This window comes from Cupressus sempervirens, chromosome 3, assembly GCF_028749045.1.
Source record: "Cupressus sempervirens isolate cs-2001-9-10 chromosome 3, ASM2874904v1, whole genome shotgun sequence".
Taxonomy (NCBI): Eukaryota; Viridiplantae; Streptophyta; class Pinopsida; order Cupressales; family Cupressaceae; genus Cupressus; species Cupressus sempervirens.
Genome location: NC_143120.1, coordinates 443,823,245 through 443,847,218, shown reverse-complemented (window position 1 = coordinate 443,847,218; position 23,974 = coordinate 443,823,245). Strand labels below are relative to the sequence as shown.

The 23,974-nt window shown below is 38.1% G+C and overlaps 1 protein-coding gene across 2 annotated transcripts in view; it reads left to right on the top strand.

The window, feature by feature from the left end:
- LOC149566978 (uncharacterized) overlaps window positions 1–23,974 on the top strand; it is a 39,023-nt gene that overhangs the window by 12,446 nt on the left and 2,603 nt on the right. For both annotated transcript variants that reach the window (XM_089820181.1, XM_089820182.1), the window contains exons 5-11: window positions 21,646–21,815; window positions 22,022–22,100; window positions 22,235–22,309; window positions 22,976–23,073; window positions 23,200–23,307; window positions 23,580–23,637; window positions 23,759–23,956. In XM_089820181.1, coding sequence (XP_089676307.1) covers window positions 21,646–21,815; window positions 22,022–22,100; window positions 22,235–22,309; window positions 22,976–23,073; window positions 23,200–23,307; window positions 23,580–23,637; window positions 23,759–23,956 — 786 coding nt within the window. The remainder of the gene's footprint in view (window positions 1–21,645; window positions 21,816–22,021; window positions 22,101–22,234; window positions 22,310–22,975; window positions 23,074–23,199; window positions 23,308–23,579; window positions 23,638–23,758; window positions 23,957–23,974) is intronic.

Here is a 23,974-nt window from a genome sequence, read left to right as displayed (position 1 = left end):
TTCTGAAGTAAGCCGCGAACAAGAAGAGTTAAAGAGAATCGTATAAATGGAGAGAAAGAAAGCGCGATGGAGAGAGAGCTCTCTCAGGCGCAGGGAATGGGAAATATAATCTCCTGTTGTGGTTACAAGGACTCGATTTGTAGTTACAAGAATACTTTAAGTTCAAATTTTAAAACCAATGCGAACGAAAGATGGCAACGCTCATTGTTTTGGAATCAAATAAAATATTAAGATAAATATAACGGTCCCCCCTTCCACATGATATAAAATATATATTAGCATCATGGTGTTGTGCCATCTCTAATTGTACGTACATGTTTATGCACATGTGCATGCATATCAATTATATATTTATTTTATATCATCCTATTGATATATGCACATATACATATACATGTATATGCAAGTATGGATGGTATAATAACATGGTGTCAATATACTCAAGAGACCCCACAATGATCAAAGGTAACAATTTAAATTATATTTAAATTTATGCTTAGTGATTTCTTTAATTATTAAGTGATATATAATTTAACCGGTTAGCTCATGGTCGTCCAACATACACTCTTGCTTGCCTAGTCCTTTATCCTTGGTCATGGTGGTTCAAGACTCGTACCTATTTGCCCAAGTCATAGGTGGTGCCCCTATGCCGAGTTCCTTTCTGGCAATGCTTTTCTCCCCTTTAACGTGGAAATTTTCTGCGATTATATCATAATCCTCAACAAAATGAAAATTATCATAACAAGTTATTATTCATAACCTTCATAACGGCTAACCACCATTTTACTTCCCAAGATGAATAACCAACTTCCTAAGATTTCAAGATATTAATATAATAGCATCATAACGATTAACATGTTGTCTTCATATGAAAATTATAACGATTAACCATCTTAACATTTCACATAACTAGTTTTACCTATCAATTGACTTCATGTGAAACCTCAACGGCTATATGGACTTTTTAAAATTGAGTTGAAATTGGGATGTAACAGCTAGCTACATTGGGATGGTTTTAGTATTAGTAATGTTAATTGAGCATTCTTCTTATTCTTTGCGATCGATTATTTCTTCCCCAAAAAATCAGGGATGGGTCCGTTCAGCCAATGCCCATCTCCGAGATTGGTTTGCTCACCAAAGGCCTGTATGCTATTGCCACTTGCTCATTCCCTATCTAGAAGATCTCAGACCCCCTATATGGGCATTAACTGTCATCCTATTCCACATCGCGGAATGGCGTTCTCCCTTTTAATATTTTCCTCTAGAATTACTTTTAGATCTTGCTGAATGAGAGATACGTCCATGACTGCACTTTTGCCTCTTCTCCGTACTCCTTCATTTGCCAGCCAATCTGCCACCTTATTCCCTTCTCAGTAGATGTGTGCCATCGAAACATCAGTTTGTTGTTTTGGTGAATTTTGAATGCTGGGAACCCATTGTGTTAGATCCCAATGTGAAATTTGTCTTGTGGATATAGCATTGAAAACAAACCGGAAGTCTCCATTAATTTCATTTGTGTAGATTCCCTGTTCCTTGCATAGGTCCAGCCCTCTGTTTAGAGCCACCATTTCGTCTTTAATGTATGTGGCCAATCCAATCAATCCCTAAGCTGCCAATATCAGTTGGCCTTCTTCATCCTTAAGAATAACCCCATAGCCAGCGTCCCTGGGATTGGCTTTTGCTGCCCTGTCAAAGTTCATTTTGTACCAACCAGGGCTTGGCCTCTTCCATTTCACCATCTTCCTATTCATCTTTTTGCTATCCATTCTAGGTGTCCCAGCAATTAGTCCTGCCCTTTTGTCTTCCATTCTTTTATCTTAATATATGTAGTCAGTGACCTTTTTGTTTAAGTATTTCCTGTTTGTAACTTCCATAATGGTAACCTTTATCTTGCTAATAATAACTTCAATTGGATTCATCTCATCCCAGAATATTCTTCCATGCCTTCTTTCCAAATGTGCCATAATCATTGGTGGTCCTATGATCCATAAATCTGCCCATTTCAATTTCCTTTTATCCATTGGCCAAGAAGTAAGAAAATCATATTAATCTACCTCCCTAGCTGTTACCTATCTAGCATTTCCACAGTCAATTCCAACACATCTTTTTAAATGGACACCACAAGAAGAGACGATCAGCTGTTTCCTCATCTTGTCTAGACAATATGCATATACTGGGCCCCTCAATCCCTATTGCCTTGAGTCTTTCCCCAGCAAGGATTCAATCCATAAGAATGCACCAGCCTTTGGAAGCACCGCCTTGTCCCAACACAATCTAATCTTTGTTTCTTTTTCTCTGCACCACATATCATAGACTTACTTTATGTTCTCACTCTTAGCTGCACACCAAATCACCTCATCCTTCTCCCTAGAAAGTACCATTCTTCTATTGTCCAGTATTTCAGAGAGCCTCCTATTTTCATCTTCATTGATTCCTTCATTGGACTGCTTCCATTTGATGATGGCATGACTCTCTTCAGGATTCAGCATGTAGTCTGAAACAAAAACTTATCTCCAAATACATCTGCTATTATCTCCCTCGCCCACCCCTCCATTCGAAGAGTCCAGTCAAAGTTTCGCTTTTCTTCCATTTCCCACTTTCCATGTGATTGATTATAGATTATCCTTCTACTTTCCCATATAAATTTCCATACTTCTGATCCACTCCTTGTATTGGCTATCACGAGGTTCGCTCAGGCTCATCTGAATCTAGGTTCCTTTATCTCATGATAGTGCACCATCTTTTATTGGGATCTTTGTACAATTTCCACACCAACTTGGCACCGAAGGCCTGGTTCTGCAGATTCATTTTTTCTCAGGCCCGCCTCTCCTGATTTTATCATGCATGCAGTCTTCCAGTTAATTAGAGGAATTCTTATTTTGTTCTTTTGCATATTACATAGAAACTTTTTTAGGAATCCATCCAAAATTGTTATGGTTCTAGCCGATAATCTGAAGCAAGACATGACATAAATTGGTACTGCAGAAAGCATCGACTTAATCATCTAAACTCTCCCCGCTTGTGTTAGCCACTTGTTCTCCCAGGCCTGCACTTTCACTTGACAATTGTTGATTATTTCCTCCCAATATGCTGTCTTATTTCACCTGTAAATAGATGTGTGCTCAAGTATTTTTCTGGTAATGATGAGATTTCAAAGCGTAAGATTCCCAGATCCTTCTCTGACATTTTTTGATGGTACTGTGAAGAAATCTTTGACTTGTCCTTGTTCATGTGCTGTCTTGATGATTTTGCATAATCTTCCAACATGGAATCTAGAACCTTAACCTCATCTGTAGACGACTCACCAAATAGCAGTGTGTCATCCGCAAACTGCGAGTGTGAGATTGGCTCAATCTCCTCATGAACCAAAATCCCTTTCCATGAACCATCCTTACTTTCTTCTTAATATTTGTGCAGAGAGCCTCCAGCATCAATACAAATGAGAGTGGAGAGAGTCGATAGCTCTGCCTTAGTCCATAGAATCCTCTCAGAGAGGCATTAACTGCCACTTCCATCCTTGGAGAAGAAATGCATAGTTGTATACAATCAATCCATGCTTGTTCGAATCCATATTTCCTTAATATTTGTATGAGTTTCCTGTTGACCCAATCACAGGCCTTGTTTGTGTGGAACTTGATGATGATACCCCTCTTATTGCCTTTTCCATCAAATGAATTGTTTCTGTGGCAAGAATAATGCTATCTATGATTTTTCTGCCAGGCGTGAAGCTGCTTTGCTCCTCTGAGATCTTGCTGTTTTGTTCCTCTGAAGCCTGTTAGCCAGGGCCTTCACTATTATTTTGTACACTATTGCACAGAGATATCAGTCTATAGTTTACCATTGTTTCACTTTTGGGGTTTTTAGGAGTGAGTGCTGTAACAGTGTTTATGATTTCTTTTTCTTTCTAAACTTCTCAACCACTTCTATTATATCTTCTCCTAAGAGTTGCCAACAATTCTGGAAAAAATCTGCAGTGACAACATCTGGCCCAAGTGCTTTGTAAAGTTGCGTTGTAAATACTTTTTGTTTAATTTAATCCAATGTGAATGGCTGCAAAAGAAATTGACTCTACTCACTTATGACTTTATTCTCAATCAACTCCAGCATTGGTTCCCATTAACTGCAATCTCCTTGTTCACCACCGCCCAATAGTTTCTAGAAGTATTAGACCGCTACTCTTCAATACCCTCAGAATCTGTATATGCCAGTCCCCGTGCTCTCCTTTGACTGCATCTATCCCATTAATGACTCTTCTGGTTTTGACTGAGGGATGAAAGAACTTGGCATCTAAGCCCCCAGCATCTATCCACACCTCCCTTGATTTGTCCTTCCAATATAACTCCTCTCTTTCTAGTACATCAGCTAATCTGGAATTCAGTTATTTTTCTCTTATATAATCCTCATTGTTCATACCATTTTGTATTACCTTCTCGTTAAGTTTGCTCAGTTGCAGTTGCTCCTCAATATGTAATATCCCTAACCGGATATTTGCTAATTTCTCTTTTAACAATGTAATCAGAAAGAAAACTTTGCAGATAGTTTCCAGCACAATCGAAAACCAGGAGAAATTTCAATAGGGATTTATTCAACTTTTAACATTCAAACTCAGATATAGGCAAAAATGGAATACAATGCTATAATAAAACCTGAGGAATTCTCCACAAGAATATAACCTGTTATTTCATAATAATATCCATGATGTCAAGCATATAACCATGTGTTACAAACCAGTAAGATAAAACCAACAAACTCTTATAACTCCTTAAAATACGTTATTGCATTTTACAACAGCAATACAATAATGAGTACAAAAACCCAATCTTAAATACAAATTTAACAGTCAGATTGGATTGCTACAATAAGAACCTGTAAGCACGAATGAAACACCTGGGCTGATGTTTCCTGGGACAATGGGTTTGTGTCCATTGTCTGCCAACACGAGGGGCTACGTCCTCAAACTAGCTGAAAGCTGAAGCTTTTTGAAAACTCCCACAAGAGAGAAAACTAAATCATAAAATCAAGCATACCAAAAGGAAGAGGTCTCTTCTCTTTTTATTCTCGCAATGTTGATCCTTCGACTTCCTTTCTGGGTTTTTCATCTTATCTCCTCGTCCTCTTGTGACCACTTGGAATATTAATTTGACCTTTAATAATAAATTTCCAGCTCACATAGTCAAACTTAATATTGTAAATACGTCCCTTCTTAAAATTTCTAATGTCCCCAAAAAGAAGGGACATTACATATATCCCCTTCTCGAGATTGCTTGCCCTCAAGCAATATGTACCAGGATCCCATATAAATCTGTAGTTAACCCAGTAGCCTAAACTGACAACAATCCTGACCAAACTGTGAAGCACTGTACCACTCTGCAAACCTCCTGTCAACTGAATCCCTAGATCCCATATTACTCTACGAAGAAACGTTGCGCCTGTAAACTGATTAACACTGGTCATCATTATATTCAACCTCAAACCTAATAGGACCACAATAAAATCCTCGTCCAACCATAGTTACAATTTGCCAACATCTGGATCCCAAACTCTGTTACGTTGCCTCGTTGCTATGATGAGATAGAAATATATCCAGGCTCCATGTATAATTCAATAGAATGTGAAGAGCTGACCTAAATGGATGATGTAAGAAATGAGCTGCTCAAAAGCTGAAACCACCATCCCATAGACATCAAAATTCATACTATTGGCATAAACTTAGAATTCCCAAGCGCATAGGTGCTATGAATATGAAAGATGTTGAGAATCTAATCACAAGCCTCACATAAATATTCCATCGAGAACTGTTCAAAGGTTGATGAAGAAAATTCACCCAACTCCTGAATGGGGTGAAATTGGAAAATATGTTGGGGCTGATCAAATGATCAACAACATAAGTTGTTTCATCATTCGCATGCTGAGATCCGGATTCACTGCTAGGATCTAAGCCAGGATTCCAAAGTCTGAATCAAACTCTTCCTCTTCATGGCAAACAACCGATGATCCCTCATTTAACACAAAAAGAGGATTTTCAGATGTCCAATCAGCAACAACTTCAAACGAAGGGTTTTCAACAAGCTGAAAGTGTTCTGAAATTTTGCTACTTAACCGTTTGGGGCAGCTATCCAAGTCATACATCAGCTGAATGCTCTCAAGTTCATCAATGACTTCTTGGAAGAACTCCTACCTCATTCTATTGTCATGTTCCCGAGAGTGTTCCATGAGCTTGATTTGATTTTTTGCTCCCTGTAGAGAAAATTGAGTTTCACTCAGTGCCTCCCGAACGTACTTAAGCGTCCTGTTGAGATCCTCAATCTCATCCTTTTCCCTATTTGACTGTGCTGCATAAATTTCAGCAACCTTAACAATATAATCCCTGTCGGACAACAGATATAAGTAATTTGATTTCATAATCTCAAGGGCTGTTTTGACCATTTGCAAATAAGAAACAAGCCAATCTGCTTCCACTCCTCTTTGAACTTTTTTGTAGAGATCTTCCAGCATCTTGTGAGTGCTGTCATAATGAACCAGTGATGCCACAACCATGTCATTACTAACCTTAAATTGATTTCTAAATGCATGCATTTCATTATCAAGTTGATACAACTCATAGTCATGTAGTGTCATCTTGGTTTGTTCCTTTGAACTTCTGTCATGGGCATAGGTAATATATGGTTCATCACACAAAAATTCGAATCTGTTATTACCTCGTGTGCAACCGTCCTCATTCGCCTGTTTGTCAACACTAACCTCCAATTCACCAACATAAAAACTTGTACCCTGGGTAACATCTTCTACATGGTTGTTGGGAGGCTGTAAAACAATGGTAGTTGACTGCTCTTCTTTTTCAAGAACCTCTATTCGCTGATCATGATTTTTCTGGAAACTCCTTGTACCTATTTTTGCCCTGGTCCCTTGCAAGAAGATCCTGAACCAATTCCAAATACTTCCTTTTTGCCGTATCAGTCTTATTTTGACACTCTAGATGAAAATTCAAGTAATCATTGAATGATAACTCATCCTGAATTTGGGTAGGAAGTTGTTTATACTCTCCATGAATGTTGAGCATTTCTGCTCTTATTTCGGCTTCAAAATTTTGGGCTAACTGTTCTTGTAGTTTCATAGTACCTTTCAAGATTTTGTCCAAACCTTATAATTTCCCAAACTATCTAGATGGATGTTCTTTCAATAAAATAGGAAACTGATGTGCAGGGATTTTCAGTCAATGTTGCTATCATAATACATCTTTGATGCATGAATAGCCTCTTGGGGGTATCTTTTCTTGTAACATTCAACAACACTGTGAATTGGGATCTCTCCATAATTTATTGAGCAATTTAATACCCGCAATTTTAGCAATTGATATCTGCATAAACTTCTTCTACTCCAATTATATTCTTAGAACTGTGGTTACTTAGTCTCTCGAATGAATATTCATTTTGAAATTCCCGAATTGCGTTCCATTAGATCCCTTTCAATCACTGTCTTATCATTTAGTTTTTCCATACTCTCACAAAGAATTGTTGCTTTTCAATCTGTGATTTAAATCAATGCTGTCAACATTAGTTGTCGTATAGATGGACTGTTAATTTTTAACAAATGCCTTGTACCGCTAGCTTGTAATTTATTTGACACACTTATGCTTAACATTGGCTGAAGATGCTTGTTGGAACTATGACTCGAATAACTAGTGTTTCCAGAAGATGTATTTCTCAATGTGTTAGGATCAACCAAAAACTCTCAGGAATACATGGATTATGTTTGTCGAGATTGATACACAATCAATCGCTAACACATAAATCCCGGAGCACTGTTAAAATCAAATGCTATTTCTTTTACCAACCTGCTGTATAACAGTAATTACCAATGCGGAAATTTGATGATGACAACTATTTTTAGGAACCAAACTAATCTCCATATTGTGTCAAATTCAATCCTTTTGTTGAATCTGAGGCTACATGACATTCAAACCTGTTGGATAAAACAACTTCAAGTGGACTATCTGAAAGTTTCCTAATTGCTTCAATAAGAACTATTACAATCTCTATCTTTCCACAACTTGCTTGGCATGATGTCCAAGTGTGAGAGCCGTTTCTTTCCACTCTCTAGCTAATCGTTAGAACTTGCTAAAAGTGAAGAAAAAATCATTTCCCAACTCTGAATGGAAACTGATAACCGTTACAATTTTTTTTTTTAACTCTCCCATGACATATTCCAAAAATTCCCTTCAGGCCCGACTTTGAAGGCAGTTCGAATAGGCAATATCCGTAGCTTGTTGGAAGACCCGAATCAATGAATAGTTTGTATTTGCATCTTCGATTATAGGTTCCTATTGTATATCATTTAATCCCATGCTTAAATCTTTGATCGCATGTAATTTGGGGCCTGCTACAATTCATAATACATGGTAGCGATGTATTGAGAATCGCTCTTTCAAAATTCCTCTTCTTACTATGAGGTTGAACTGTCACTCGCCTTATCCTTGTCATGAGCCTGAGATAATGATCCCTCTGATAATTTGAGCAGACTACATATGGTCATTGATTTCTCATTCATCTCGATGAAATCCTCTAATGACCTCCTCCGTGAATAAAAAGTAGCTTGACAGCAAGGTTATTTAAGTGTTTCATTGATATGTGACCGCTTCCAAATGATGACTAACGCACGACAGTGTTTAACGAAGATTTTGGTAACACTGAGGCTGTTGTGCTACTTCACCCGTGCCAGACTGGGATCGGTTTGTGGTTTGTTTGCTTGGTCTAGACTCGTGGCAGTCTGTAAATGAATTCTCCTCTACTACCCGTGATAGATACTGGTGGTCACATTGTCCTGTTCTCTGGTTAAGCCACCTGTGGGTTGAGATGGATGAATTGTCTTCACCACTTACTCAGACGGTGATGATGCCAATTACTCCTTATACCATCTACGACCTGTTATCTCTTTAGGAAGGAATTCTGTGTGGTGTGTATATTGTGGGATGATGATATGATGCCAACCGTTGCTTCCAATCTGCTTACTTTAATCCTTACTATCAACCTTCGACAAAAGATATACGCTTGCAGGATATTTACGGGAAATGAACCTTTGCCGATTTGTGCCTATTATCTATCCCGTGAAACGACTAATTAGAAACCCGCTGCCAATATACAACTTAGATGATAGGGATTACACTTACATTCAACTCCTCAAGATGCATCGACTTTGAGAATGTCTGTCTATTGGAATTACCGTCCCACTTAAGATGGTGTCTTGTAGATGTTGTAACAATGATGAAGGCCGTCTAGAGAGTTTGAAGAAAACAACCAACACTCAGCTGTCCCCACTTCCAGGTGTTTAACCAGTCTGCGACCTGTTACTAGGGTGCATTCTGCCAACCCGAGCTATGGATAGGACTCGACTCGGTTGTTGGGAAAAGATGAATTCAATGCAATTACCCAAAACAAGGGATGTGAAGTACTCGTGCTGCAGAAGGAGGTTATATTACGTCTGATGCCTGATGAAGATGCTGTTAACACACAGCAACTCTTTAACTACGGTTGTCACGCATTCTCTCTAAACCTTCATTTACCGAAGTCTTCTGATAAATCCTTAAAGTTTGTCTCTGTTATAACTTCACAGGCTGGCAGGAAGACCAGCTCTGATACCACTATACTATCCCTAATCGGATATTTGCTATTTTCTCTTTTAACAATGTAATTAGAAATAAAACTTTGCAGATAGTTTCCAGCACAGTCGAAAACTGGTAGAAATTTCAATAGGGATTTATTCAACTTTTAACATTCAAACTCAGATGTAGGCAAAAATGGAATACAATGCTATAATAAAACCCAAGGAATTCTCCACAAGAACATAACCCGTTATTTCATAATAATATCCATGATGTCGAGCATATAACCATGTATTACAAACTAGAAAAGATAAAACCAGAAAACTCTTATAACTCCTTGAAATACGTTATTGCATTTTACAACAGCAATACAATAACCAGTACAAAAACCCAATCTTAAATACAAATTTAATAGTCAGATCGAAATGCTAGAATAAAAACCTATAAGCGTGAATGAAACACCTGAACTGATGTTTCCCAGGACAATGGGTTTGCGTCCACTGTCTGCCAGCACGGGGGGCTACGTTCTCAAACTAGTTGAAAGTTGAAGCTTTCTGAAAACTCTCACAAGAGAGAAAACTGAACCGAATCATAAAATCAAGCATACCAAAAGGAAGGGGTCTCTTCTCCTTTTATTCTCGCAACAGTGACCCTTTGACTTCCTTTCTGGGTTTTTTGTCTTATCTCTCCTTGTCCTCTTGTGACCACTTGGAATATTAATTTGACCTTTAATAATAAATTTCCAGCTCACATAGTCAAACTTAATATTGTAAATGTGTCCCATGTCCCCAAAAAGAAGGGACATTACACAATATTCAATGTCAGCAAATTTTCTAAATTCCAAATTCCAAATTTTCTTTAATAAACTACAATCTTTCAATTAATTTAAAACTGGACATGCTTTGTATTGACTTACCCTCTTCCCACCACTGCTTTAATCTGGAAATGAATGTTTGATCTGGAATTTGGGAGCATGAACGATGAAATCATGTTATTTGACTCCATCCAATCCTGATCTACAAGGAAGTGGTAAGCCTTTCAGCAATTCTTGTGAAATCCTGCCTTCTGTTTGTCCATGTAAATTATCCATTCTTTGGTTCAATATCCATAGTTTGTTATTGAAAATGAAGTTTCTGAAGTCTTCCATCACTCTGTTAATCTTTGCAGTCCTTCCACTTTTTTCTCCGAGTTCCAATATTGCATTAAATTCCCATGCAACAGTAAATCTTTTCCTCCAAATACCTCAATTTTTTCTGTCAATGTGGTTTCCACAGGATGCCCATCCCCCCAACTGTGCCCTTAGCATCTTGCAAGAGTTCATTCCACATGTTAGAATAACTTAATAAATTGTCTTCACCTTCTTTAGTACATTTTATCTCTTGGACAACAATTATATCATCAGAAGTATCAAGGGCGCACTTAAATAAGTGCCTTTTGCCAGGGGCCTTGAGTCCCCTGATATTCCATGTAAAGATGCTCATTGGTGTCCAAGGAGGCCCTCGCTACCTTGAATTTTTTCATGAAATTAATGACACTCATGATATCTTTCTTAGATGCTCTATCTTCCCTGATTTATATTTTAGTCTTCCTGCCCTTTCCCCTCTTTGCCTTATCCAGGATTTTGTTTGCTGACTCAAACTCCTTGACTCTAAATTTCTAAGATATTGAATTCTCCTCTATGTCAATTCCCTCCTCAGAATCTCCTCAGAATCTGATTTGTTATTGACTGTTTCCTTGTACATATCACCCTCCATACTTTGGTACCCCGACATTAGCATCAGCTTTTGAATCCTTCACATATTCCCTCTATTTTGCCAATTCATCATTTGTATTTAATTGGTTTTCTTCCATTCGATCTTCCTTTTCCTTTTCAATGGTCATGTTCTCTGTGTTTAGACTTTCCCCCCTACCTTTCCATCCAATGCAGTCACATTCGGATCCTCCATTCTTGCTCGCTCTTTTGGGATCCATTTCTCTGTCATCTTTTGTTTTGTTCTACAGTCCAATTCTGAATAATTCCTTTTTATACACATCCCACAATATTATTTCTCCTTTCTAATTTCTATTTTTTGGATGCAGTGTTTGTCATTCACTCTTAATCTTACTTATTTTGGGATCGTTTTAGCTGCCGCAATCTGTATCCTTGTGTATAAATAAGAATTGTTTTGTATTAGCTCCTCATCTATTTCACTTAGTATTCCCAAAGACTTACCAATTTTCTCCTTACAATTTTCTGCAATCGGTAGGCTCTATAATCTAATCCTTACAGGGGATTTGTAAGGTTCCAAGGAGATTGGATTAAAGTCTGGCATCCGTGGTTGCATATAAATTGGGTGTTGACCAATCTGCCATAGCCCACTCCTTAATATTTTTAACTTTTGTTCCCTCTTTGAAAATTGCAACAAAGAATCCGTTCGGAATAAGTTTTAGGATAATCTGTGTTTCCCAATTCTCCTTCACCCATGCCCTAATCTTATTTCTTTCTACAATTCATTTTTTTTTTCTCTGCAATTCTCCACTCTACTATTTTTCTCCATCCTCTATTAATATATAATGCTATATTAAACTTTAATATTACTTTATAATATAGATAGATAGATAGATAGAGTGATTTTAACTTTTATAGTGATTTTGTTTATTATAATTGTAGATGTATTTGTAATGTCCCCTTTCCAGCATTCATAGCATGATGTTGTCGTTAGCCTATTTCCCCACAGTCCCGTAGGCTAACTAGGACATTAAAGGGGCTTAGAGGCCATTTGGCCTAGACAGTCTCAGTTGCAGGTCTTTCTGAGGGGTTCTGAGGCAACTTTGGGCATACTTACTATTTATAGTAAGTCATCTTGGACATGGCCGGACATTCAGTGACAGTGGTATGTCGATGGTAATTGTTTAAAATCGACAGGAAGACTTCTTTATCATTGATAAGATTTGTTATGCATTGATAAAGCCATTTTATAAAGTTAAATTTAAATATTTAACTTTATTAATGCATAGACTATAGTTTGTGGGAAATATTTAAATTAAAAGAGTTCCCTTTATTTTTATAACCCATTGGAGACATAAGGTACATAAAGGGAGTTACATAAAGGGAGTTATGTTTTATCCCACATTGAGAAAACGAAGGATTGAGCTCTTGTGAGAACACTATAAAAGAAATGGAAGAGCTTTTTTTTTGTATGCTTGGATGAAGATTAATGTTATGTTGCTGGATATCTGATTATCGGGCTTGGAGGACGGAATCCCTCTTTGCTAGCATTCTCTTCGTTGTTGGAAGACACAGTCAGGAGGATCAAGGGTGTTTTCACTTCAAGAAACACACTGGGTTACATTTGGGGCGTTTGCATAAAGAAATTTACAAGGGTTTGAGGTGCAGATCTGAAGTTAGTTATTGCTATAGTGCCGCATGAACAGTATTTTGCTACAGTCGGCATGAACAGTATTTTTCTATAGTACGGCATGAACAGTGTTGGTATCAAGTTTACTTGTTTTTCCGTCTGATTAGAATTTTGGAGGGCTGACCGACTACATCTGCAAAATACTACGGCAACTAATTCCAGGTTTCTTCTGTCAAATTTTGATATTTTGCATAATAATTGTTGAATACAAGTCTGAATAGTTGTTGCAGCCTTTAAGGCAGCTGTAAGTGCACATCTACATTTAAAAATCACCCTTTATTAGCAGATTGAAAGAGTTTCCAGATTTTTCATATACTATTGAATGTGTGCCAAGTGTTTGTGAAAATGTTATGATGTGTATTATGCATTTTAATGTCACTTCATAGTTGTTCGTAAATCTACTCATTGGAAAGCAATTTATTGAGGAAATCAGCTTTATGAGTTTGCATACAAAGTGTTTGACAATATTCCTTAAGTTAAATTTCTGCAAGTCAAAGTTCAAATCAGGGGAGGATATTACAGTGGTATCAGAGCTATAAGTCCTGCCATCCTGTGGAGGTCTTATAGGAAATTTGGAACTGGCGGATAGAGGGGAAAGTGTTTGATGAAATGTCAAAACACTAAAATCAGAGCATTTATGTTTGAGCATGCGACAGGGGCCTTATAATTTTCGCAATACCAGAGCAAGACAAAGTAGGAGTTCAGACCTGCAAAGCAAACAGTCTAGTTCATCTGTACAAGGGGGTATAGAATCCAGTCATACAGACACAACGGAGGTATTCTTTGATCAAGACAGCAATATGGGTGATCGAGATGACAGGAATACAAGATTAAGTGGAGGCGGGAATGCCGGTCCAGAGCCTGGAGAGGAAAGATTCTTACAGTTATTAGAGACCTTGGTACAGGGTCAGCGAGTAGCAGAACAAAGGGCACAGGAACAGAATCAGAGATTGGATCTTATGATGCAGATGATGGCTCGTCAAATGGGGTTGAATGCTAACATGGGTGGAGGAAATAATCAGAATGGTAACAATCATAATGGAAATGATCAGGATGGGACACATAATGGAGATGAACAAGTTGGGAACAATTTCGGTCATGCACCCCAGCAAGCTAGGACAGTGAGTTCAAGGCCCATGATTCCTACATTTCCTCCTAGAGCTCCAGAGCAGCTCGTACTAGAGCCCCAAATTACTGATAAACAGGACCAGTTGAGGAGAGATTGGGAAGCCGGAGGGCCAGATTTTACTGCTGCAATTACCTTTAGGGAGTATATGGATGTGCGGATGAAACATATGCCACGTGGACATGATAGGAACCAGAGCTATGAGCTACGGAAGAAAGTAGGGAGACTTGAGTTAACATATTATGATGGCTTAGGAAAGTCTACAGCAAGAGCTTGGGTTCAAAAGCTTGACACATACTTTCAATTGAACCCTATGCCCGAGGAAGAAGCTATTAAGTATGCAGCAATTCATCTGGATGGGTTAGCACATGAGTGGTGGCATCATGGTATGGTCACTATGGGACATGCACACATTACCTCATATGTGGAGTTTACAGAGAGGCTGATTGAATGTTTTGATAGGAAGGATCCAGAACTCCATTTCAAGGAGTTAGCTAAGCTTAAACAGTGGGGATCATTGGAAACATACATTTTAGAGTTTTAGAAACTTGCAGTGTTAGTAACAGATGTATCTGAACGAAGGATACTAGTTCTATTTATGGATGGGTTAGCTGATCCGTTGAGAGGGTGGATTAAAGCTCTCAACCCTCCCACTTTGCAGGAAGCCATTAAGAAAGCTCGTGACATGGATTCCTCTTCATCTTCAAAAAATAAATTCCAGGCAAAGAGTTTCCCTTCAAGGAAAGATAAGGACAGAAAACCTTTTCATAAAGAGGTTCAGCCAACTAAGGAGGAAAGTAAGAGGTTGGACAATGAGACACTTAATGATGTCAAGAAGAAGAAGCTTTGTTTTCATTGCAGGGAGCCTTGGGATTTGTCACATAAGTGTCCATTGAAAGCAGAAGCTAAGCAGATGCAGTACTTTTCAACCGAAGAGTCAGTAGATGGAGATTCAGAGCAGTCATCCGAATCAGATGGAGATGATGATAGTTCTTCATAGGAGGAAGCACACGGTGATAGCACGATAGCTTAGTTGTCAAGTATACAGGAGGCTGTCACTTTCAGAGTTAGGGGAACCTTGGATGGACAGAGAGTTGTGGCACTCATTGATACAGGGGCGACACATAACTTCATTGATGAGAAGTTTGTGACACGCAGAGGGCTACATACAGAGGAGCATAGGGGATTTAAGGTGATGGTTGCCGATGGCTTCAAAATTGAATGTACCAAGAAAATCTCCAACTTGCAGCTTCGTTTGGGAGATTATGACATGACAGGAGATTTCTTTGTGGTCAACATTGGTGATCAGGATATGGTGCTTGGGATGAACTGGATGAAGTCTTTGGTAGAGTTTACATTTAACCTTGAGAAAATGGAAATGAGGTTTGAGGCAAATGGTAAGAAGATAGTGCTCAGAGGTTTGTTAGATGGGAGAATTCGAGTGGTGTCACTCAAGCGGATGCAGAGTTTCTTTAGACATGATCAGGTGCAGTGGGCAGCAGAGTTTAGAGTAATGCCTGAGATGACAGAGCAGCATAAACTAGAGTATCCACTTGATGTACAAAAAATAATAACCAAACATACTAAGGTGTTTGGTGAGATACCTCCAGGGAGACCCTCGGATAGGGGAATCGAGCATGTTATTGAATTAGAGGAAGGGGCTAAGCCAATTATCATCACACCTTACTGCCATCCGAAGAGATATAAGGATGAAATAGAAAAGGCAATTAAGGAGTTGATTGACATGGGGCACATACGGCTTAGCAAAAGTCCTTTCGCTTCTTCAGTAGTATTGGTGAAGAAGAAGGATGGTACAATGAGGATGTGCATTGATTATAGGGAGCTAAACAAGAAGACAATCAAGAACCGATACCCTATCCCGCGCATCGATGAGCTTATTGATGAATTGCATGGTGCATGCTACTTCTCCAAGATTGATTTGAGATCCGGCTACCATCAGATACGGGTTAGAGAGGTGGATGTGGAGTAGACAGCTTTTAGATGCCACTATGGACATTTTGAGTTCTTAGTCATGCCCTTTGGGTTGACAAATGCCCCTACCACTTTCCAGTCCTGCATGAATAGAGTGTTCAGAGATCAGTTGAGGAAGTTTGTGTTGATATTTTTTGATGATATACTGATATACAGTCGTACCTGGGAGGAACATTTGAAGCATATTGATACAGTGCTCAATATTCTAGAGAGGGAGTCATTATATGCCAAGATGAGTAAATGTGAGTTTGGGATGACAGAGTTGCTCTATCTAGGGCATATTATTAGTGCAGGAAGTGTTCGGGTTGACCCAGACAAGATCAGGGCCATTCTGGATTGGCCACCACCGAGGAACACTTCACAACTCAAGGGATTTCTCGGGCTTTGTGGGTTCTACCGCAGATTTGTGAAGGGATTTTCACAGATAGCAGCACCACTTACAGATTTGACACGGAAAGATAGTTTCAAGTGGTCAGAGAGGGCTCAGGATTGTTTTGACAGGTTTAAGGAGCTGATGAGTACATGTCCTGTTTTAGCCATTCCAGATTTCACCAAGCCTTTTGAGCTGCAGTGTGATGCCTCGGAAGAGGGCATAGGAGCTATTCTCATGCAAGACAAACATCCCATCGCATATGAGAGTAGAAAATTACGAGGTGTGGAGAGAACCTACAGTATCTACGACAAAGAGATGCTAGCAATCATGCACGCGCTAGCTAAGTTCAGGCAGTACTTAGTGGGAAGCCGATTCACAGTAAAAACAGATCATAATAGTGTGAAACATTTCCTTGGACAGAAGGACCTTAATGACAAGCAACAGAAATGGGTGAGTAAATTACAGGCCTATGATTTCGACATAGCCTATGTCAAAGGGAAGAAAAATATTGTTGCAGATGCTTTATCTAGAAGGCCTCATTTGCTTGCTGTTGGGATAGTCATGGATGATTGGAGAGAGATGATCTTGGCAGAATATGCTAAGGATAGTTGAGCATCTAGCATTATTGAGGGAGCTATTCAAGATAGTCGATACACTGTCGTAAATGATTTGATCATCTACAAGGAAAGGATTTATTTAGTACCCGGGTCTGCTATGAAGCAGAAGATTTTGAGGGCATTTCATGATTCACCAATGGCAGGACATCCCAGATTCTTTAAGACATATCGGCAGGTGAGAGAGCGCTTCACTTGGAAAGGATTCAAATCAGAGGTGCTTCAGTTTGTTAGGGAATGCCCTGTGTGTCAGCAGAACAAACAGGAACATTCTTTTCCGGGTGGTTTACTACAGCCCCTACCCATACCAGAGAAGAAGTGGGATAGCATTTCCATGGATTTTATCACAGGCCTCCCCAAGGCACAGGGTCGGGATTGTATCTTTGTTGTGGTAGACAGATTGACGAAATTTGCACATTTCTTTGCAATTTCGTCTACATATTCAGAAGCACAAACAGCAGAACTATTTTTTCGAGAGGTATTCAGACTACATGGGATACCACGGAGCATAGTCAGTGACAGAGACAGCAGATTTATGAGCCACTTTTGGCAGGAGTTGTTCAGGTTATGTGGAACAGAGCTCACTCCGAGTACCAGCTACCACCCCCAAACTGATGGGCAGACAGAGATAGTGAACAAATGGGTTGAGGGGTACCTTCGAAACTACATTGCAGGAGAGCGGAAGGCTTGGGTGAAGTGGCTACATCTAGGGGAGTACTGCTATAATACCTCTTTCCATATGTCTATTCAAATGTCCCCTTTTATGGCACTGTACGGGTATGATGCTCCTAATTTTTTGGATTTGTTATTTGGGGACAGTAGGGTGCCTAAGGCCAAGGATACTTTGCAGGAGTGTCAGGACATTATGCGATCCTTGAAAGAAAATTTTTAAAAGGCACAAAATCAGCAGAAGCAATATGCTGATCAGCACAGGGTTGAGAGGTCTTTTGAGGTGGGAGATATGGTGTACCTCATGTTACAGCCGTATAGACAGTCCTCTCTCAAGAAGAGTGGAGCAGAGAAATTGAAACCACGCTACTATGGACCGTTCAAAGTAATCAAGAGAGTGGGCGAAGTAGCTTATGAGTTGGAGTTGCCTGCAGACAGTAAAGTGCATAATGTGTTCCATGTGTCACGCCTTAAGAAGGCATTGGGTCACAATGTGGTGCCTTCAGTAGTATTGCCACCTCTTGATGATGAGGGAAAGCTTATCTTGGTTCCCGAGGCCATACTTGACTCCAGGGAGAGGGTGCTTCGCAAGAGGACTATCAGGGAGTATCTAGTGAAGTGGAGGAACCTACTTGTCGAGGATGCTACTTGGGAAAATGAGCAGATATTGCAGCATCCAGAGCTGAAATTGCTTGAGGACAAGCAATTTTGGGAAGGGCGGACTGTAATGTCCCCTTTCCAGCATTCATAGCATGATGTTGTAGTTAGCCTATTTCCCCATAGTCCCGTAGGCTAACTAGGACATTAAAGGGGCTTAGAGGCCATTTGGCCTAGACAGTTTCAGTTGCAGGTCTTTCTGAGGGGTTTTGAGGCAACTTTGGGCATACTTACTATTTATAGTAAGTCATCTTGGACATGGTCGGACATTCAGTCACAGTGGTATGTCGATGGTAATTGTTTAAAATCGACAGGAAGACTTATTTATCATTGATAAGATTTGTTATGCATTGATAAAGCCATTTTATAAAGTTAAATTTAAATATTTAACTTTATTAATGCATAGACTATAGTTTGTGGGAAATATTTAAATTAAAAGAGTTCCCTTTATTTTTATAACACATTGGAGACATAAGGTACATAAAGGGAGTTATGTTTTATCCCACATTGAGAAAACGAAGGATTGAGCTCTTGTGAGAACACTATAAAAGAAATGGAAGAGCTTTTTTTTTGTATGCTTGGATGAAGATTAATGTTATGTTGCTGGATATCTGATTATCGGGCTTGGAGGACGGAATCCCTCTTTGCTAGCATTCTCTTCGCTGTTGGAAGACACACTCAGGAGGATCAAGGGTGTTTTCACTTCAAAAAACACACTGGGTTACATTTGGGGCGTTTGCATAAAGAAATTTACAAGGGTTTGATGTGCAGATCTGAAGTTAGTTATTGCTATAGTGCCGCATGAACAGTATTTTGCTACAGTCGGCATAAACAATATTTTTCTATAGTACGGCGTGAACAGTGTTGGTATCAAGTTTACTTGTTTTTCCGGCTGATTAGAAGTTTGGAGGGCTGGCCGACTACATCTGCAAAATACTACGGCAACTAATTCCAAGTTTCTTCTGTCAAATTTTGATATTTTGCATAATAATTGTTGAATACAAGTCTGAATAGTTGTTGCAGCCTTTAAGGCAGCTGTAAGTGCACATCTACATTTAAAAATCACCCTTTATTAGCAGATTGAAAGAGTTTCCAGATTTTTCATATACTATTGAATGTGTGCCAAGTGTTTGTGAAAATGTTATGATGTGTATTATGCATTTTAATGTCACTTCATAGTTGTTCGTAAATCTACTCATTGGAAAGCAATTTATTGAGGAAATCAGCTTTATGAGTTTGCATACAAAGTGTTTGACAATATTCCTTAAGTTAAATTTCTGCAAGTCAAAGTTCAAATCAGGGGAGGATATTACAGTATTATATATTATATATTTGATATGTAAAATTAATTTGTAGTTTTAGACTATGAATCTGTGTATAGTTGTAAAAGTTAAGTATATTTAGCAATATTTTATTATTTTAATAATTTGTTTACAACCAACTTTGTATAAGGCAAATTTTTTTTCTTGTTGAACTTCATCCAAATTCTATTGTTTCCAAACATGAGCACAAACTTGAACCTTGTGAAATTTCGAAAGATTTCCATTATACACACACACGAGACAAAGTTACCGATTTGGATGTGGATTCCAAAGAAGATGTGGGTTCTTTTTTTTTAAGGGGGGGGGATGCAAATGCGTATCTATCTATCTATCTAGAGAGAGAGAGAGAGAGAGAGAGAGAGAGTATATGTATATGCAAATAAATGAGAATTTCAGTCCGGTATTCTTACCTTCAAGATCAAAAGATGATCTACATTGTTTCTTTCATATATTTTGTTTACATGAAAAAACCCTAGAAAGTTATTTTTATGAGGTACATATTCTGCAATCTGTTTACTTGTTTCAGATTTTAGGAATAGATTAATTTAAAAAAATCGTGGCCTATAATTTGAAGAGAGAATTTCCTGTCACTATTTGTCACAAAAATGACAACCTAAAATGCCATCAAACTTGAAAAGCTTTGCAAAATGCATTTCCATATATGCTCAACTAGCCAGCAGCCCAGAAGAAACCCTTGCAAAGAAACCTATGGCAATTCAAAAGGAAGAATCCAACTTTAATTGGTTTGTGGGGAGTTGGACATTATTGGAGTTTTGCAGACAGCCAAAGGAGCTGTAAAATCAGTTTTGTAAGCTATTTTTAAGCACTAAGCATATAGTCACATTTGGTTGAAGTTTTCACCCACAAATAGTTTCTCTGAGTTATCTTTGTCTCGTTGCTGTTCAAATCTATTGTATCGGCTCTTATCTTTCATTACAACTGTTTAATTATTTCACTCATTTTACTCATGATTTAAGCCTAGCAGAATCATGCCACATGTCAAAAAAAATAAAAAAATGTTAGTCTTTCTTTTCTCGGCGAGGAAGCCTGTGGATGCTCCTGGGTGCCACCTGGATGCCACTCACTGGCGTCTGTCTAGATCCGGGTGCCTGTGAGTGGCATTCAGGTGGCACTCAGAGGGCATCCGTCCATATCTGCTTCTGCCTCCAGCCTCCAAGAGGCTGCAGCGGTATCTTAGTGTGTGTGTGTATATAAAATATGACATCTTGAAGTCCTTGTTTTCTTCTTTGAAAATGGCGGTAACAACATTAGTTTCCTAGCAACCTTGGTTTGCATTGTCTTTGTTTACATTAAATTTTTTTGTTGGGTGTGTTCCTTTAAATGTTTGGATGTGTACTGCTCCATTTTCACATTTATTTGGTTCTTACGAACAAAATGATTTAGGCCCCTATATACCTGCACCTATGTGCTACATAATACATGCGTTGTAGTGAAAAAGTGTTTGACAAGGAATAATTTTTTGGAGATTCCTTATTTTCATACATGTTTATTCGTCAAATGGATACATTAACTTGTCTATATTTCATGATTCATGGGGTAGACTCATTTTTATTTTCTTTGTATATATCTATGCTATTAAAATACATTTGAATTTGAAGATCAGCAGTTATTATTATTATTATTCTATTAGTTTGTTCTACATATTTAATTTAATTTTTTTTCCGATCAAATCTACTTTGTTAAACAAATCTTGAACTTTTGGTTTGCCAATATTTCCCCAAAATATTTTGGCTGCTTTGCAGTTATTCCTATATAAAAGTAAGGCCAAATTTTGTACGTATCAATTTCAAAATGATCATTCACGTTTCTGATGATTGAACTACTGGAAGCTGTGCAATTCACTTACATCTCATCATTTCTAATTTTGTTTTACAGGTATTACTTTTTTCTACAATGACTCGGCTATTAGATGTAATGGAAGAGTACTTGACATGGAAAGGTTATCAGTATCTTCGCCTGGATGGACATACTAGTGGAAATGATCGGGGAGCTCTTATTGAGCAGTTCAATAGACCTGATTCGGAAGCCTTTTTATTTTTACTCAGGTGTCTTGCCTGTTTAATGTCTTCTCAACTTTACATTGGTATTTGCATATATTTTAACTGACTCTAGAACATTCCTTAAGTAATGATATCTCTCAAGTTAGAATTGCACATCTAAACGTCTATGAAATAGATGATCTTGATCTCATAGTTCTCATCCTGGGAACATCTTTTTGTTTGATGGCTCATGCTACCAATTTTGTTTTCAGTATCCGTGCCGGAGGTGTTGGAATCAATTTGCAAGCTGCTGATACAGTTATTATATTTGACACCGACTGGAATCCTCAGGCAAGTTAGGAGAAAGATGCTGGACAATTAATCTTTTTCTATACGGTTCTTTAATAATTTTGAACATCTTTGCTGTCAATTCAGAAAACTTAAAAGTGGACACTTATCTATTAGTTAAAGTTGCTGTTTTTCAGGTTGATCTACAGGCACAAGCAAGAGCTCATAGGATTGGCCAGAAACGTGATGTACTAGTATTGCGTTTGGAAACGGTACAAGAATACATTATCCTCTCATTTTTGTATTGTTATGGATTTTATGGGGTCATATACAGCACAATAATCCTGAAATATATTGTCAATTTTTTAATTTAAGGTGTTCCTAGCACACCTTACAGATACATTGCAGGAGGATTGGAAAGTATGAATATACTACTGCAATAGAATTGCTATTCCAATCTCAGCAGTTGGCACTACTAACATAATCCAAGCAAGAGAATTTTTTTTCTGATGATTACTCCATTACATGCATATTATAGTTGCAACAAACTGTATTCAGTGAATAAAAACACTGGAAAATATCACGTGATTCAAAACTAAAGCAATTGACAAGAAAAGATTAATATACTAAAAAACAGTATGTTTAATTTCAAGCTTTTAAAAATATTTTAGCCTGAAAAGTTTTCCTTAATTGATTATTCATTTCTTTATTATTTGCATTCTGGAGTTCCATTTTCTGTGATACATACATTGTTAATGTGAAAAAATGGAGCGGCTTTTCTACAGTACATTTTTAATAAAGAAGAGAATGTGACATGCTCATCTTTTTGTTTGTACTGATTCCTTCTCACATTTGACCAGTATAGAATTCTTTAGAAACAGTCAAAACATTCACAGATTATTATATTTGTACTCACATTGTTGACATTGTTAAATCAGGTTCATACTGTAGAGGAACAAGTTAGGGCTTCAGCAGAGCATAAACTCGGAGTAGCTAATCAGAGTATTACTGCTGGATTCTTTGACAATAATACAAGGTCTATTCTCATTCAATTAGCTAGTTACCCTGGAAATTTATTTGTCATGCTTTTGATTTAGAAAATAGAAAATCGATTTTGTAAATTTTGAATGGTGAAGATGCTTTATTGTACTTTCCACTGCAGTGCGGAAGACCGAAGAGTGTACTTGGAAGAACTTTTGAGGGGTTCTAAAAAGGAAGAAGATACCCATGTGCCAGATGATGAAGCTCTAAATTATCTTTTAGCTCGCAGGTTGTGCGGGTTTTGGCATTCTCTTTGGGAGTCTTAAATTTTCTAAGCTCAACAAATCTAAAGTGATAGTCTGCTTTGTCATTTTGGCAGCAATATTTGAATCAACTGATACTTCTCTCTTGATTTCATTTCAAAAGCTCTTAACATCAACATATATATTGTGATGTTTGTTTGACATGTAGCTTTTGTTCTTGAATATTATTTTGTACCTTTTTAAAATGTTCTAAGAAGCACTATTGACTACCTTGATGAAATGATCTTCTTACTGCCAGTGAGTCCGAGATTGACATCTTCGAGGCTATTGATAAGCAGAGACATCAAGTTGAACAAGTAATGCATTTTATGTTTAAATATACATGGTGCTGTCATTCTTTAGTATTTCAATTTCAACCACTAAATGGGGTTGCATGTTGCTGATACTAGTGATTTTCCTTGAAACAATGTGTTCCAGGAAGAGTGGTTGAAGTGCATACAAGGAAATGGGGATGATCAAGGAACGCCCATACCTCCTAGGTTGTTAGGGGAAGAAGAGTTGAAGCCTTTTGTTGCGGCAATGCAAGCATATGACAATGCACATAATGGTGGAAGAAAGAGGTCTTCATCTGCCCTGGATATTCAACACTATGGAAGGGGTAAACGAGCTAGAGAGGTCAGTTGAGAAGTCTTG